Source organism: Poeciliopsis prolifica, unplaced genomic scaffold (genome assembly GCF_027474105.1).
Source record: "Poeciliopsis prolifica strain line A6 unplaced genomic scaffold, Auburn_PproV2 SCAFFOLD008, whole genome shotgun sequence".
Lineage (NCBI taxonomy): Eukaryota > Metazoa > Chordata > Actinopteri > Cyprinodontiformes > Poeciliidae > Poeciliopsis > Poeciliopsis prolifica.
The window spans coordinates 10,658,793-10,675,314 of record NW_026562383.1 but is presented as its reverse complement, the minus strand read 5'-3'; the positions used below and the strand labels follow the sequence as shown (position 1 = coordinate 10,675,314).

The 16,522-nt window shown below is 39.3% G+C and overlaps 1 protein-coding gene across 1 annotated transcript; it reads left to right on the top strand.

Moving 5' to 3' along the window:
* Positions 1-3,970: 3,970 nt before the first annotated feature.
* Positions 3,971-16,073, top strand: acsl3b (acyl-CoA synthetase long chain family member 3b). The gene is made up of 15 exons (XM_055033528.1): positions 3,971-4,178; positions 7,105-7,583; positions 9,075-9,252; positions 9,334-9,443; positions 9,544-9,682; positions 10,784-10,928; positions 11,115-11,238; positions 11,433-11,504; positions 11,601-11,740; positions 12,078-12,250; positions 12,341-12,415; positions 12,495-12,686; positions 12,771-12,885; positions 12,988-13,145; positions 13,584-16,073. Exons 2-15 carry the CDS (start codon positions 7,233-7,235, stop codon positions 13,739-13,741), a joined length of 2,130 nt encoding a protein of 709 aa, XP_054889503.1. The 5' UTR covers positions 3,971-4,178; positions 7,105-7,232; the 3' UTR covers positions 13,742-16,073.
* The last annotated feature ends 449 nt before the right edge of the window (positions 16,074-16,522 follow it).

Sequence of the window (16,522 nt, the reverse complement as noted above, 5' to 3'; positions counted from 1 at the left end):
TCCTTTGAGTCTACTGAGAAACGTTTGCTAAGAAAAGTTACAAATTTCAATCTCTCTTTGCATTCTCGTGTGCAGACGGCAGTTCCTGTCCAAGGCGACGTTCATGTCAGAAGAACTGATACTACCGATGGCAAATGGAATTATTTGGCTCTGGTATCTTTACATACCTACGCAGTGCAGTTTCATTCTACTTGTATTGTTTGTTGTACCCAAGAGGTATCCACTTAGTTTTTTTATTGTAGTTATGTATTTCATAAACTTTTGAGATAAAAAAAAAGTCTTCAAAGGTCCAACACTCCACAAAGTATTTTATTTGACTGAGTTCTTACTGTACTCTCTTGCTGAAAACTGTGACATTTTATTCCAACGATTTAACATAGTTTGTGTAAAACGTCATTGACGAGGCAGCCCAAAAAGTTGCACTGTTGGGTGTAACTTAAGTTATATCAGGAACTGGACATTCTTCAAAAGAGAGCTCCATTTTGTACCTAAAAAAAAGTTGTGTAATACGTTATCAAAGCTGCCAAACAGTGAAAGAGTGAACAACTGAGCACTTGAAAAGAAAAATAGTAAAATTAAACAGGTCAAAAAGCACAGAGGTGAAATGACAGGAGCCTTATTTAATTAGATAAGATTTATATAAAAACACATCTTATTTTAAAGAAAAAAGTCTTGCATTGCAGCAAAAAAAAAAAAAAAAAAAAAAACACACAATCCATGCTTCCAATAGATTAAAAGACTAATTAGAAAAGTTTAGATTGAGCTGAAAACTTACATACCGAATCATAACCTCAAATGACTTCAAAAATTATTTGAAATCAATGTTGAGATCTTATGTGGGAATATCCATACGTTCTATAACAACCTGTTTGTGTTTTATTAATCAAACTGATGTATTATTTGCTAAGGCACTATTACTTCAATCACCTATACCAGGGACTGAAACCTGTTTACGACCTCTGTGTGATCACAGTGACTCCCTATGGTGGCCCAGGTCAGCAGGGGATCCCAGATCAGTAACCCTGAGGGGACATGAATCATTCAAAGAAAAAGAAGTAACTATGAGGTAGGAGAGCTAAATACATAGTTTTGTAATGTGACAAAACAATGGAAGTGCAGATGCCCTCCTGCAGGGTTCTAAATCGTCTCATAACGTTTAAGTTTGTTTAAGGTTATTCATTGGCAGTTAATTACTAATTTAGTGTTTTTGTCACATAATTTTACATTTCCTAAAAATGTGTACAAAAGTAACAATGCAAACTGACTGGGCTCAAAGACTTATGATCAAGCTGATGTCTCCATTGTGCTGATTCCGAGTCACACAGTAGGCATTTATATCCACCCAGTGTTGTTCTAAGTGGAGACAGTGGTCTCCGTACTTAAAATCCATCCCTTTTAGGTCCCTCAAAAGAATTCCTTCTCTTGGTCAGTGAGTAATGCTGCTTAAATGGCACCATGACAAAAGGTTGAGAGGAAAAAAAGAAAGAAGGAAAGGAGGGGTGGCAGACTTCTACTTGGAGTAATATAGGGAACACTGTGTCTGGGGCAAAGGGGCTCATGTCATGGGGACTGTAGGGCTTAAAGTTAAAGATTACTTTGAAATCTGCATCCCCTACCATCAAACTCTCCTGGTACCTCCCCGCCCTTCCTCCTCCCTGCAGCCATCACTTCAGCTCCCAAAAAATAAAAAGCTGTCTCCACAGAAAAGGGGATGAGTGGAGAGTAGATCCTCTTTGATGACAGAGAAGGATCCTTTTGTTCCCTAATCCGCACAGAACCCCCCCTGGCACTCCTTTTTTCTCTCTCTCTGTAAGTCCAATTGGACATTAAGTGGCTTCAGTCAGGGGTTCAAAACATATTTGTTTACCCTTTATACAATAAATGACAAGAAGGAGCAGAATGAATCGCAAACTTTCTACTTTCAATGATTTAAATAATTTATTAGGCAGAACAATTAAAAAATTAAAAAATGAATGGCTCAGGGTGAGTCCCAGGTTACCGACCATTATTTTCTGTGCACAAATGTCAAGAATCGAACGGAGACAGTTGTGGGATACACATCTTCCTGCAACTTGGCTTAAGTGTGTGCAAAGTGTGTCGATGTGTCATTATCAGATTGGACACACATATTTCACAGGGGAGATGAAAGTCTTCCCTATACTTGTAACATCTGCCCTCTGTTGGTGTGCGACTCATCAGAACCTCAAAGACATCGCCCGAGGAAAGCGATTATCACCTCTCTGTACGCACTTTGACTCGTCATGTGATCACACACGTGTGTGTTTGAGTGTGTGTGTCTATGGGGTGTGTATTTTGCAGATGAGGGGATGTGGAGTAGAATGAGTGTGCAGTTGTCAAAATGTCCCTGAAAAGACATGTGGTCTAAAAAGCATGCAAAACCTCCGGAGTCAAGTGACGTGATCTTAATGTTTAAGGTTAAAAGTGTCAAACGAAGCTCATCTTGCAACTTCACTCAACGCCCTAAACATGACAAAGAAGATGTTCTGTCTGTAAAATGTATGGACATGGTCATTTTCCGATTCCAAATTGAAACAAATGGCATGATGAATCATATGAAGTATAAAATCTGGCTCCCTCTTGTGTGTGAAAAAATGTTTGCATGGAAAAAGGGGATTGGAACATTAACAAACTGTTAAAATGACTACAAGTGAATTTCTAAAGTCTTCCAAACAATTAATTTTCAGAAAAAACTTACCTCAAGCTATAGTTTAATGACAAATGATTATTAAAAGCACACCCACTGATTTTGTTGTTTTACTGTCCATATTGCTTGGCAAAACTGGGAACCAAACCCTGAAGAACCCTAATAGAATACAATCTCTGTAGATGGTGTGCATGTTCTACCAACTTAGTCACCCTGTTTCCCAAGGGAGTCTTCTTTTTTTAGTTAAAGATTGTATGTCTACTAACTGCAAATTATGTATAAAAAAAAATATATATATATATATATATATATATATATATATATATATATATATATATATATATATATATATATATATTATATATATATATATATATATATATTATGCATCATTTGTATATATGTTTTTTCTTCTATAAAAATGTTTTAAGTCAGGAAGTAATGTACCTAAGATAGGGCTGGACTGGAACCAATAAATGGGCCAGATATTTTTGCCCATGGTGGCCCACCACCATTTTTTAATATGGTACATGAAAGCACATGACCAACAAGAGAACATATGTGCAAGTTATGTTGTTTCAAAAATTAAAATTAAGTGCAGTCACCTACAAAGGAGAGCATAGACTTTGTAAGTAAAAAACGAAGTTGATACTATGTTTCACTGCTGAGTTTCATCTTGAGAGAGACGGTCAGTCTCACATTTCCTATCTTGAAGTGAAAGTAGATGTGAAAGAAACACCACTAGACATCTATTTTTAGTGCTTTATGGGATATAAAGCACTGAATTAATATACTATAATGTAGTTTATAGAGATACACAATTATGCCCATAGTAAAAACATAGTAGCACCTTAAAAAATAAAAATCTGTTTTATTTCTTTGGTTATCAAAGATAGATAAGTCCTCTATTTCGGTGATAGTAATATTACATGGTAATAACAAGTAAGTACAATAGAAACGCTACATATAATGTATTACTTTTTCTTTATCTTTCTCGCTGTATGAAATAGCTGAAAATATATTGCGCAGTGTTAACATTATATGGATATTTTTTTTACACACATTCTGATAGAATATCAAAATATGGATTAGCCTACCTGGTGAAAAACAGTTTGGAAACCTAAAGAACCGGACCTTGTTCACGAACTAATCGAAATGATCCGAATTCTTGAAAAGAACGGTGAATCCCAGCATTACAGAACTGCCAAGTAGTGACCGTGAGTAACCTCTGTGACGTTGCCGCTGCCCCAAGCACGCGCCACTTCCAAAACACCAATCACTATCGGAGAAACAGTGTGACGTCAAGCTAAAGCTTCCGGGCTGCTAGAGGTGGCCCGGTATTTCATAGATTTTGCTTCTTTATTACAATTTTATATCAAGCTTGCTGATATTTATTGTCGAAAAATCCAATGTTCATAGTTTATGCGAATATTTCTGTCGGAGCTGTCGTTACGAGGATACATATAACGAAGACGGTCCCGGAGCGGCTCGGGCATTGCGGTTGAGAAAAGAGGTGAGAATGTGTTTCGCTCCAAGCGCGTTGCAGATGTTGGGGAAGGACAGGACGATTGTTAGCCCCCGGGCTGCCCGAGAGCTCAATGCATCGCCTGGTTTATGAGATGATAAGTGTAGCTCGTTTGTTCCATTTTAAACAATGAAGCTGGTTTCAGTTCACCAGCAGCGGGCACGGCAGCCGCTCCAGCGTGTAGCAAGCCAGCTAATGAGTAGCTTACCTCGCGAGGAGAGCGAGTGTCCGCTAACTGCTAGTCTTAGTGAATTATAGCTAACCTTGTGGACATTTTGAGAGGCATATGCTGGCTAAAAGTAAAATAAATAAAGAAAACGTGAATTGTAAAATACAGTGCCGCTTGTTTGTATGAATGTATGTATAACAGCTAGCGACCTTTTGAAGGTAACGACACAGACATAAACAGTGGCGAGGCAGATAATTCATGTTAATTAGCAAGTTAAAGAGTGAAAGGCTCTCGTTATTTACTAGGAAAGTCAATAAACAAAAATAAAAATATAACCATTCGCTTATAGGCCTTTCATTTTGATGCGCTCACCTGTGCTGTCAAAAGTGCTGCCTGAACTGTATCGGTGCACTTGTCATATTGAACTCCGTATTACATAATAATCTCAACTATATTGGTGAAATGGCATGCAAGTGTGCACCGAAATACTACTCATTAAAGAGCCACTGATAAGTGGCTGATGTTACATCATACATTATAGTAAACTGTAACATCTGACCTCCTGATTCAGATTTGTTTTTCCCCTAAGTGCTATAACAATTGAAAGGGAAGAGGAAACATCTTCTGCAGCTGACTTTGATTTGTTTATTTCTGATAAATGCAAAAGCATTGAATTTGGAAGTGTACTTGCTGTTTTTCTCTGTACATAGCTGAACTGTACAGATCACTGTCAGATGAATTGGGACATCTATATTTTTCTGTGTAAACCAGAACATCATTTTTGGAGCGTGCCCTAATTTACAGAATGTCCTGTTTTATATCCTAAAAACTGAAACAACGGAGAAGTGAAATAAATCCATTGAATTACTAATGAAATGTTTTCTGTCATGCCATAGCCTGAAGCGTCAAGAAAAGCATCAAAGAAACCAGGACAAAAGTGTCCTCCCAATTGCACTGTATTTCACTATATTGCACATAATAATTCCTTATGTGCAATATTTTGTAGTCTTTTATGCTTACACATAATATTGTTCTTTGACACCAAAATGCTAACGCTCAGGAAGAATTGCGTGATCATTGTGGTGGTGGAAAAGTGGGAGAACAGTGAGGAAAATATTTGATCACAATTAATATCATCATTGCAAAACTCATGGATAATATTGGATTTGTATATGTTTTCACAATAAGTTACATTTATTTATTTAAATACGTGCAATCTCCCTGTACGTCATTGAATGCGTGCAGCACATTTGTTTTTCATTCAAAAAACTTTATTCCTATGTTCTTGCGCGTGACTTTGGATCACATCAAGTAGATTTCCAAAAAGGAACCGTTGTGTCTAAAGCAGAATACCTGATGAGTCACAGTAACCGTCCTTCTCCAAGGAACTGTCTTTATCTGAGAAAGAATGTTCTCTCTTTGTTGATGTGAAGCTAACATGGAAAAGGGTGTGTCTCCTTCCCCACCAACACCCTCAAAGTCAAACGTACAACACTTGCCACACATGTATTGCCAAGTCGAACCAACTGTGTTTAAGATTTTACTGCCTGGCCTGCGGATGCACTTTCACCCTCTTTGATTTTCCAAATCACAGTTGAGTTGTGTCAGTTGGCAGTGTTGCCTGAGATGCTGCAAAACAAGTGAAACATGTTTATCTTGAATGACTTTGAGGAAATAAATAATGTACAACATTAAGAAGTTTTATGCATTCTTTAAGAAACAGAGAACCAACTCTGTGGAAAGAAATAATGTTTTATAGATGTAAAACATTATGTAAAAAATGTAAAAATGCAAAAGATGAATTAATGAGGCACAAAGTTACACTGAAGATATGCTCTTTGCAAGCTCTTTGCAAAGATCAAAGAAGCAGAGAACTCCGCTTCTTTGCAGAAGCAAAGAGCACATCACAGGTACCAGTTTGGTTCTATCGTTCTAAAGGAATTTCAGCTACAGATGGTCGTTGGCCCACATCTTCAACCTGAAGTATTTCTTCATAGCACTGTGACGCTAGCGGACCGCCTGTCCTGACCCTGGTTCCTCTCCCTGTAAGCTGCAGCATGAGTCACCGCAGTCTTTTCTACCACAGCTAGGCCTCTCTAAGCATACACTTCAGATAGCTGAGCTGTGTCTGAGGAGATCCTAAGACTTTTGCTGTGTAGCCAAGGAAATTAGTGCAGTGTATGTTTCAGTAAATTATTCAAGACACTCGGAGAGGCTATTGTAAAGGGAGTCACTGCTTGTTCCAACTATCGTCTTCTGGATCATCTGCTTTTTGTCTGTTTAACCGACAAAGTGTGAAAGCAGGAACTGACTGAAAGATCGGAATTGTTTCTATTTCACATTGTAGTTACATTTTATTGCCTTTTCCATCTGTAAAACAAAGACAATAAATAAATTAATTCACCACTTTAAATGACAGAAAGTTGTTTCTTACTTGACCAATTAATTTGTTCATTAAAATAGTTCGAATCTTTTTGAGCTTGCAGGGAATTTTGGGAATTGCAGCTTCATACTTCTGCTGCAAGATGTTTCACTGTAAGCATTGCCAGACATTGGAGTGAAATAAAAAGTGCTGACTGAGAAGCAGCCTAAGAATAGGCAGACTTGGTTTTCATTCAAGCAGGGATTTACTTACCAGGATGCAGTTACTCATATTTACTGCAATCCAATCTATAAAAATGTGCTAGATTGATTTTTATCTCACAGAACACCTCTAAAATTTCATGTGTACCCTTTGCTTTGCAGGGTGCCTTGCTGCGTGAAGTACCTACCAGCTGGACTGGCAGCACTTCAGAATACTTTGTGCAGACCAGCTCAGTTTGTCATTGGCTAGAAGGGATCGACTTGTCTCCAGGACTGACTTCATTAAAAAAATGAAGTTGAAGGAGGATATAAACCCCCTGCTCCTGCAGGTTTTCCGGTCTGTCGTCTGGGTCTATTCCGTCATAACCTTCCTACCCTGGTACTTCTTTTCCGGGGCCGGAACCAATTTGGAGCGAGCGCGTCGGATTAAGGCCTGCTCTATCAGCGGTCGCCCAGCGGGACCTTATAGGGCCATCAATAGCCGAGAAAAGCTGGTGGCATTGGTGCAGCCGGGAGTCGACACACTGGACAAAATGTTTGAGTTTGCAGCGAGGAGGTTTCCAAACAGGGACTGCCTGGGCACCAGGGAGGTACTGAGTGAGGAGGATGAACTCCAGCCAAATGGGAAAGTGTTTAAAAAGGTGAGAGACTTACCTGCTGTTTTGAATATGACTAGGGAGGAAAGTTTTTCTAATGTATGATAATTTATCAACAGAGAAATTTTCAGAGTCTATCTTTCTAAACCTTTCACAACAACAACAATACAGTTTTTCTTTTTACAGTGAAAAAACACTCTGGAAGCAGTGAGTATGGGATTGCAAACGTAAATGTAGGAGCACACGTCATTGGAGTTTGGCAGCAATCAAAGAATGTTTCAAAACATCAGGGAAGAAATATTAGCTTCTGCTATGAACAAGCGGATTTTTTAAAAGATTTTAAAGTCAGAAGGGAACTAAAGTCTGGAGATCCTTTGGGTGACACAACAAACAAAGGTTTTGTTCTGCAGCACAATCATGATACATGTGCATTTGACAAGCACTTAGTAATGCCCCAACAAGACAAAGTCACCATTTGATTTTTATAAGCTGCCGAATACATGCAGTTAGTCACATTGTTCATTTTCTATATTTTACTTATAGACAAAAATTTATCCCAAGCTCTATTTAAAAAATGTAAAGCTGGTCCTGCATGTGCTAACATCCAGGCTTCATGCATCTGATCTGATACATTTTTACTTTTGCCCATTTTATTACATTTTCCTCCTTAGATAATATTTTATCATAATGAATGCAATCTAAACCAAGCGAACTCACACATAATCTAAACAGTTAATTAATAAAATTCATATATTTTGCATGGAAATGTTTTAGTCTCCATTACCCTTTCATTACCCTTGTGGAGTTGCAGTGAAATTGAAATAGGTCCTGTGCTTTTTTATTTTGATTTTAATAGCGCATTCCACATTCAGGGAATGTTGCTGGATATTGAAAAAAAAAACATTTTACACAAAAAAAATTGGTGCTTTTCTTAATTTATATTAGTTGCGCTGGAGATGTCATGTTAAACATGATTAAATGCCAGATCTGGGTGTCAAAACAAAACCAACTAAAATGCCAAAAATATACCAGTAACAGAAAAATATATTTCTTCATTACAGACAATTTGTTCTACGTTTAAATTAAATAATAGAATGATTATTGACACATTGTCATAAGTGGCTGCCTAAATGTTAGCTTTTGTATGTTAGAATGTGAGTAAAGCAAAAACAGCCAAAGCACAAGTTCTGATATTGAAGCTTCATCTTAGTTGGCAGCTAAATGACAAGAAATGCCCTATAGATGGCGCTAACCGACAGCATATAAGCGTTGAGGTCTGATTTGGATCAACATGCGTCTTTCTCAAATGCTGCTAATATTTAAATACATGATCTTTTTGGGGTTGGTTTTCTTTTGGTGTGTTTCTGGTGTTGAAATCATTAAACATTGCATCTTCACTATACACTTGAACACCAGCTGTTGAAGTGTTTGTTTTCATTCACTGTGCAATCTGCAGATGGTATGGATGCTCTGCATCTCAGTTTGTGTGTACTGTGTAATCCTGGTTGCCGAATGTAATCTTCATGTTTTCTGCAGGTGATTCTGGGGAACTATAACTGGCTCACTTATGAGGAAGCCTACAATGCAGCAAAGTGCTTTGGCAGTGGTCTGGCAGTTCTCAATCAGAAGCCTCACCATAACATCGCTGTTTTCTGTGAGACTAGAGCGGAGTGGGTCATAGCAGCACAGGCCTGCTTCATGTACAATTTCCCACGTAAGTGACTCACAGGCAGACTATGATATCTAGTGAGCAGACAATAAAAATAACCAGACTGAATGTAAATGACTTTCACAGTCGTGACACTGTACGCCACACTCGGGCCCAAAGCCATCGCTCATGGGCTGAATGAGACAGAGGTCACTCACATCATCACAAGCAAGGACTTACTTCAGAGCCGCCTTAAGGTACCATTTTTTCCTCTGTTAAGTAAATGTCATTATGCAATGTAAATATATAAATTTGCATCATTTGGTGTTTGATTCTAAATCGAGCTTTTCTTCCCAGGCCATTTTGTGCGATGTGCCGCGGCTCCAGTATATCATCGTCGTGGACGTTAAACCCACAAGCTGGTCAGACATGCCCAGAGGCATCACAGTCTACAACATGGAGGGTGTGAAGGAGCTGGGATCCAAGCCCGTTCAGAGTGAGTGCCTAGTTTTGATTGAAATGCTTTTAGTTTATCCAGGACACTGAAGCACACAGATGCAGCTCTCAATGCAAAGCCAGCTCCTGATATGTAATTAGAATGATGTGCCAGTGCATAAAAGAGTCATCAAATCACTTCTTACCAAACACTGCCTTGATGACAGTGGAGTAATGGGATAATAATCATAACGGTGCTCTGGCATCACTTCAGCTATATTTGAGAGAAAAATAATATGTATTTAGATGATTGAGGTAGTTTAAAATTTTGAGAACAAATTGGAGCAAAATCAAAGAGTTGTCCAAACATGAATCAGCTTAGTTTTAGCGTTTAGATTTTATTTTACTGTGTAACTTTTGCCTGTGATGTCACAGTGTAGCTAAACATGGGGCAGATTTGAGATTCTCATAATATGATAACCTTGAGTAAGAATGCAACATCACAAATGTTTTTACGAATTTTGATAATGCCTTCAAAAGTATGTGAAGAAAAATATTAGGTTTTGACTATTTCCAACTGTATTCAACCCTGAAGGTATTTTATATTTGTTTTAGGCAATATGTTGGTTCATGTTTGCTTTCTCTTTTTTAAATACCGACAGTATACCTGTCGTTTTTCAAACTGCTGCGATCATTAAGGAGAATGCAGGCTTTGCTTTTAAAAATTGTATTTAAGATTTATTGGAAGTGCTATCGGTTCTTAATTATTTATTTGAAAAGGGAGAACTTCTTTTTCTTTACTTGCAGCAGAATGGGTGGTGGCTATTTTGAATTGGATACATTTTTACCAACTTGCTTGAAGGACTTAAGAAATTACTAAGTGTTAAATTGAACCGATTTTCCATCTGCAACAATGTGCTTTTCTGAATGTACATTGGATAAGATAGCATTTGGTTTCTATTCGTAACAATTACTTATATGAGTCATAAATATCATACTATGCTGTAGCATCACTCCAGGAAACCTCAAAACTATTTTATTTCAAAGATATTGTAAATAAAAACAACTGCATAATATTCTTTAGATTGTTTTAATTTCAAAGAATTTCAAATTCGCCTCATAGTTCCTCTCCAACCATCCCTTTTCTGCTTTGCGATTGTAGTGGACCGCAGACAGCCAGAGTCCTCGGACATCGCTGTCATCATGTACACCAGTGGTTCCACTGGCATCCCCAAGGGTGTGATGATCTCCCATGGCAACCTCATCGCCGGCATCGCAGGCATGGCCGAGCGGATCCCCGACCTCAAGTATGCAGTTGACCGCCTTGTTTTTGACACTTCCCCTCTGATTTTTCTAGCCGTTAATTTCTTCAGAATGTCTTTCTCTTCATAACTGTGACTTTCCAAACATTTTTAGAGATGCTTATTTTTGTGGTGCTCTCTTCTCCTGTACATGTAGGTAGATGACAAGCCTTGTTTTTGTTATCTTGGCAGTGAGACTGACACCTACATTGGCTACCTACCACTGGCCCACGTTTTAGAGCTCAGCGCAGAGCTGGTTTGCATCTCCCACGGATGTCGCATCGGATATTCCTCTCCTCAGACTCTCGCCGACCAGGTCAGTGTGCAAATGGACAAACAGATCTTCTTGTCAGTCTGTTTCTAACACTATAATATGAGAACATGACTGCACAGATGCTAAACCCCCTTAGGATCCTGATCATTTAAAGCGCAGTGAGCTCTGAGGTTGTGATAGGTGACAGACTGCGATCTGAATGATAACAGTTCACCAGAGTTGTTTCATTTTCATAGTCCTCCAAGATCAAGAAGGGCAGTAAAGGGGATACCAGCGTGCTAAAACCGACTCTCATGGCATCTGTGCCAGTAAGTCCCGTTAATCTGTCATAAAGCCTATCAAAACAGACAAAATACTGTGTGCTCAGTCACATCTGAGTTGTCGTTTGATCTCTTCGCGTGCAGGAGATCATGGATCGAATTTACAAAAATGTCATGACCAAAGTGGACGAGATGAGTAAATTTCAGAAGACGCTCTTTGTGTTGGCTTATAATTACAAGATGGAGCAAATCTCCAAGGGGTACAGTACGCCTCTCTGTGACAGGTAATCCACATTACACCCACTTGTTGACACACAAAGCAGCTCACTGACTTGACATTTGATTCCCCTTTCACACTTCAGCACTCATTAAACTCTAGATCTTTCTGTCTAATCACAACTTAAACAAACTTCTGCATCCACTAATTCTTAGTGAAACAAAACTGTAGCGAGAGATATTAAAACTTATTGTGCTATGAAGTATTTTACAATTTTAAAAAATGCCTCTTTGTGTTGGTTTATCACATAAAGTTCCAATAAAATAAATACAATTTTGTTTTAGTGTTGTGACAAAATGTTCACCATCACCTCGCTGATCTCTTTTTTTCATCCTGCCCTGTAGAATAGTTTTCAACAAAGTACGGTCTCTGTTGGGAGGAAACACTCGAGTGCTACTTTCTGGTGGAGCTCCACTCTCTGCGGCAACGCAGCGCTTCATGAATGTCTGCATGTGCTGCCCGGTGGGACAGGGCTACGGCCTGACAGAGACATGTGGGGCTGGCACCATCAGTGAGAGTAAGGACGTCGGAAAATAGCGAATGAGGGTTTTCTCAATATACTTATGAATTTTAGATTCAAGTGTATTTGTTTTTTGTTTTTTTCCAGTGTGGGATTACAATACAGGACGGGTTGGCGCTCCACTGGTTTGCTCAGAGATCACTCTGAAGGACTGGGAAGAGGGTAAGGAAACTCATAGCAAAGCAACAAGTCCAGAGGTCATGTTGGAAATCACATCAGTGACAAGATTGGTGGTTTTTAGGTGGCTATCACAGCACTGACAAGCCCAACCCAAGGGGTGAAATTCTGATTGGAGGTCCAAATGTAACAATGGGTTACTACAAAAGTGAAGGCAGGAACCATGAAGACTTCTTCGTGGATGCGAACGGCCAAAGATGGTTCTGTACGGGGGACATTGGGGAATTCCATCCTGACGGATGCCTGAAGATTATCGGTAAACACGCAAACTGCTCTGTTTGCTCATACATTAAGAAAAGTTATGCCTCTCATCATCTCTTTGTGTTCTTCTTTTCTGCAGACCGTAAGAAAGACTTGGTGAAACTCCAGGCAGGCGAATATGTCTCTCTCGGAAAAGTAGAAGCGGTTTTGAAGAACTGCCCACTCGTAGACAATATCTGTGCCTACGCCAACAGGTATCTTCCTGCACCTGTTTCCTGCCTCCACTCCACTCTGTCAGAACATATTTGGTAAAAAAAAAAAAAACGTTCTATGATGTTTTTTGTTGTTGTTTCCAGTGAAGAGTCATATGTGATCAGCTTTGTGGTTCCCAACCACAAACATCTCATGGCTTTGGCGGAGCAGGTTCAGATAAAGGGCACGTGGGAAGAGCTCTGCAACAATCCCAAGATGGAGAAGGAGGTTCTCCGAGTCATTACTGAGGCGGCCGTCTCAGGTAGTTAGGAAAAGACCTAAAACTATGGAATTTATTCTGGGAAGAGAGAAAAGTGTGGGGAAAGCAATTACTTCTGTTTCCTGTCAGCATTGATTTTATGATTGCTCATATTTATATTATGTTATGGTGTACATCACAGTGGGTGATTAAAATGCTCTATAAATAAATTAGGGATGATATGATAATCTACATTTTTCTTACTAATCCATCAAAGTATCTGTGAACACAGAGTTACAGAAACAGATTGAGACCTTTGTAAATATCAGTCTGGAGAACTATAAAATTTCAACTCGTAAAATGTGTTGAAAACATAATTGATACCTAATGATAACTCTGTCTGCCAGGCCACAACTTTTAAATATGTTTGAATAGCTTTGAACTTCTGGCCATTAGTGTATTTTGTCAGACTGATCTGTGATTCTGCTCTCTTCCAATTAGGCAAACTGGAGAAGTTTGAGATTCCCAAAAAAATCCGCCTGAGTTCCGAGCCATGGACGCCGGAGACCGGCTTGGTCACTGACGCATTCAAATTGAAACGCAAGGAGCTCAAAACACACTACCAGGAGGACATTGAGAGGATGTATGGTGGGAAATAAGAGTAGATACACTCCACATGACCGTCTCACCAGGATTTCCATGGACGACCCTCACATAAATACAGACAGGCAGACTTGTTCGCCTCCTCTTCAGCTTCTCTGTCACCATCTTCGATCCAACGAGGAAGAAAAGTCTGGAGTCAGGTTCACATCTTTAGGTCGAGACCGAGAGGTCGATCCCACCAGCCCAACCCCCTGCGACGCACTAACAACGCCTCTTTCCACCGATCAAAAGCCCCATCTAGTTGCCATGGCGACCACATGAAGTCAGGCCTTTGCATGACTCAAAGTATGAAGAATGTCATGCCGGACGTTTGTACATCCGTGTCCCTCTCGCTTCTCTTCTCCCCGCCACGCTTTCTGGAACATTCCACCTCTACGGCTCGGTTTGCCAACATGCGGCGCAGGTATCCGGCAGGGACGTGCGATCCCTCGTAAGACATTCAGGTTGGAATATTTGCAGGGATCATTATTGTCTTCAATATTTTTTTTTTCTTTTGTGTGTTTCACAATGTTTCTTCTGTGTTTGGTTTGTCCGCATTGGAATCCAAGTGTGCGGTGAGTAACTGTTGCGAAGCCATGAGAGATTTTACATTAATACTTTGAAAAATATGTTTTCTTGTTACTTGTATTATTCAGATGGGTTTACTGTTTTTATATGCTTAAGTTGTGTTTTCTACCTGTTTATGCTCATTGCGTGTTTTCATTCCATTTTCAAGGTCATTTTCTCCTTTTTTTTTTTTTGTTGTCAAGAATCCCAAAGTTTTCTCATTTGAGTTCATGTTTACTCACTTGTCTCTTTCATTCCTGCTCCCAACTAATGCAGCATCAATGGGGAAAGATGTTCTTTGAGACAATGCATGGGTTGGGGTTTGCTCCAAAATGACCTGCCTCATCTGCCCCGAATTCCTCCAGTCATAATTAATGCACCATATGGATATACTCCAAGGGAACTTAGCTTACTGTAGAATGGTTTAAAGTAGATTTAGTCTTCTTTCTTTTTGGCTCAGTTGTATATCGATCTTATTAACCGCAACTCTTACTGTTACTTCTCTCAGTTTTTGAATAGAATAATGAAATACAAAAATGAATGTGCAATACCTATACTCAATGTTGAAGTATGTAAAAAGGAAGAAAATGCACAGCCGACAGCTTTTTTTTGTGTGCTGTATTCGACACTAAGCTTTGTTTTAGGGTGAAGGCTTTGTAGAGGATGGTAGAGAGACACTGATAGGGGAGTTTAGATGTAGCCTGTGCTGAAAATATTCATTACAACTGCATGATGGAAGGTGCACGACCGTACCAAAAAATAAAAAAAATCGCACTCCATTCAGGCCACTGAAGAAGAAATGCTTTATGAACACACTCCATGTTAGAGTACATAGGAAAGGCTCAAACTAAGATTTCTGTATATTTAGACTGGTTTGTGTGTATAATAACTGTATGTGTAATGTACATAAAAGGATTCTGTAACCTGCCATTTATTTGAATCCATGTAATATATAGCTCCAACGATAGGCGGTCAGATAGACGGTGATGTTTAATTAAGTACATATTACAAGTGACTTTCTTCCTTCAGTATTAAGTGTTAATAGACTGAAGATGAGAATGTTTGCTCTGTGCTGTAATGCGAGGAGGACAGTTTATCTGAATGCAATCTCTGCTTTCTGGTACTTAAAGCATCCTGCATCAATAAAGGTACAGTCAGGTAGTCTAGCTCCACCTCTTTTAGCTTGAAAAGGTTTAGATTGTAGGAACCTCACCCATGTCTTCCCTTTTTTGTTTTTTATATGAACATAAATTGCTCCTTCCTCTGCTCTCTGATGTTTCGGTGACGAGTCCCTTACTCTGCTGTTTGCTGCTTTTTTCTCTTTGCCCGGCTAGAGGTGGCTTGTTGCCTTCTGACAAAAAAAAAACAAAACAAACATGATATCTTCAGGGGTTCTTTCGAATGTGAAGCGCTCCACGCTTATTGTTGGTATCGTGCACACTCCGTGTGCCTGCCCTCACCGGCGAGGTGGAGGCAACAGATGGTGCAGAGACAAAATCTAATGTTTATTTTTGACTTGCTTTGTAAAAAGACTCAGAGGTCTTGAGGGGCTCTGATATCTAAACTGCATTAAATACTACCAATACCTGTACAGCCTGTAAAAGCCTCCTGTAAATGTGTTTAATGGTTTCTGTTATTGATCGGTTTTGAGGGTCCCCATTTCCTCTTTTTTTTGTGTGTGTGATGAAGCTGAAGCTGAGCTACTGCAAGTGTATCCTTTCTTATTTATTTGTGATTTGGCCTTGGAAATTATGTAATGGAAATAAAGAAGTTTGTATTGTTGATCCTTCTGTTCTGGGCGTGTTGAGCGTCAGAGCGATAAGCGACTTGATCGGAGTCACCCTGAAACTATAGTTTCTATGGTAACGCAGGCCAGTGTGCCTGTCTGAGTGAATGTGGTTGGTGGAAGGCGGCGCGGCGCGGCGCGGCGCCCCGACACACACAGAACACGCAGTTCCTGGAGTCGAAAATGTAGCGCTTGTAAACAACAAGATTTCTTTTTCTGTTTTCAGTGTTTGGTGACAGACCTGCGCTCCCACCTCATTTGTTGAGGGAAGAAGAGTTGATGTTACAAGAAAGCAGACTCACTTAATCTATCCCATAATTACGTCATTAAACTGCCAATTAGCAAAGAAACGTACATGTTTCTATTTCTTGGGACCAGACTAGATAATTAATAAACAAATCACAGATTTGTCTCAGAAAAAAAACAACAAATTAATAACTTATTT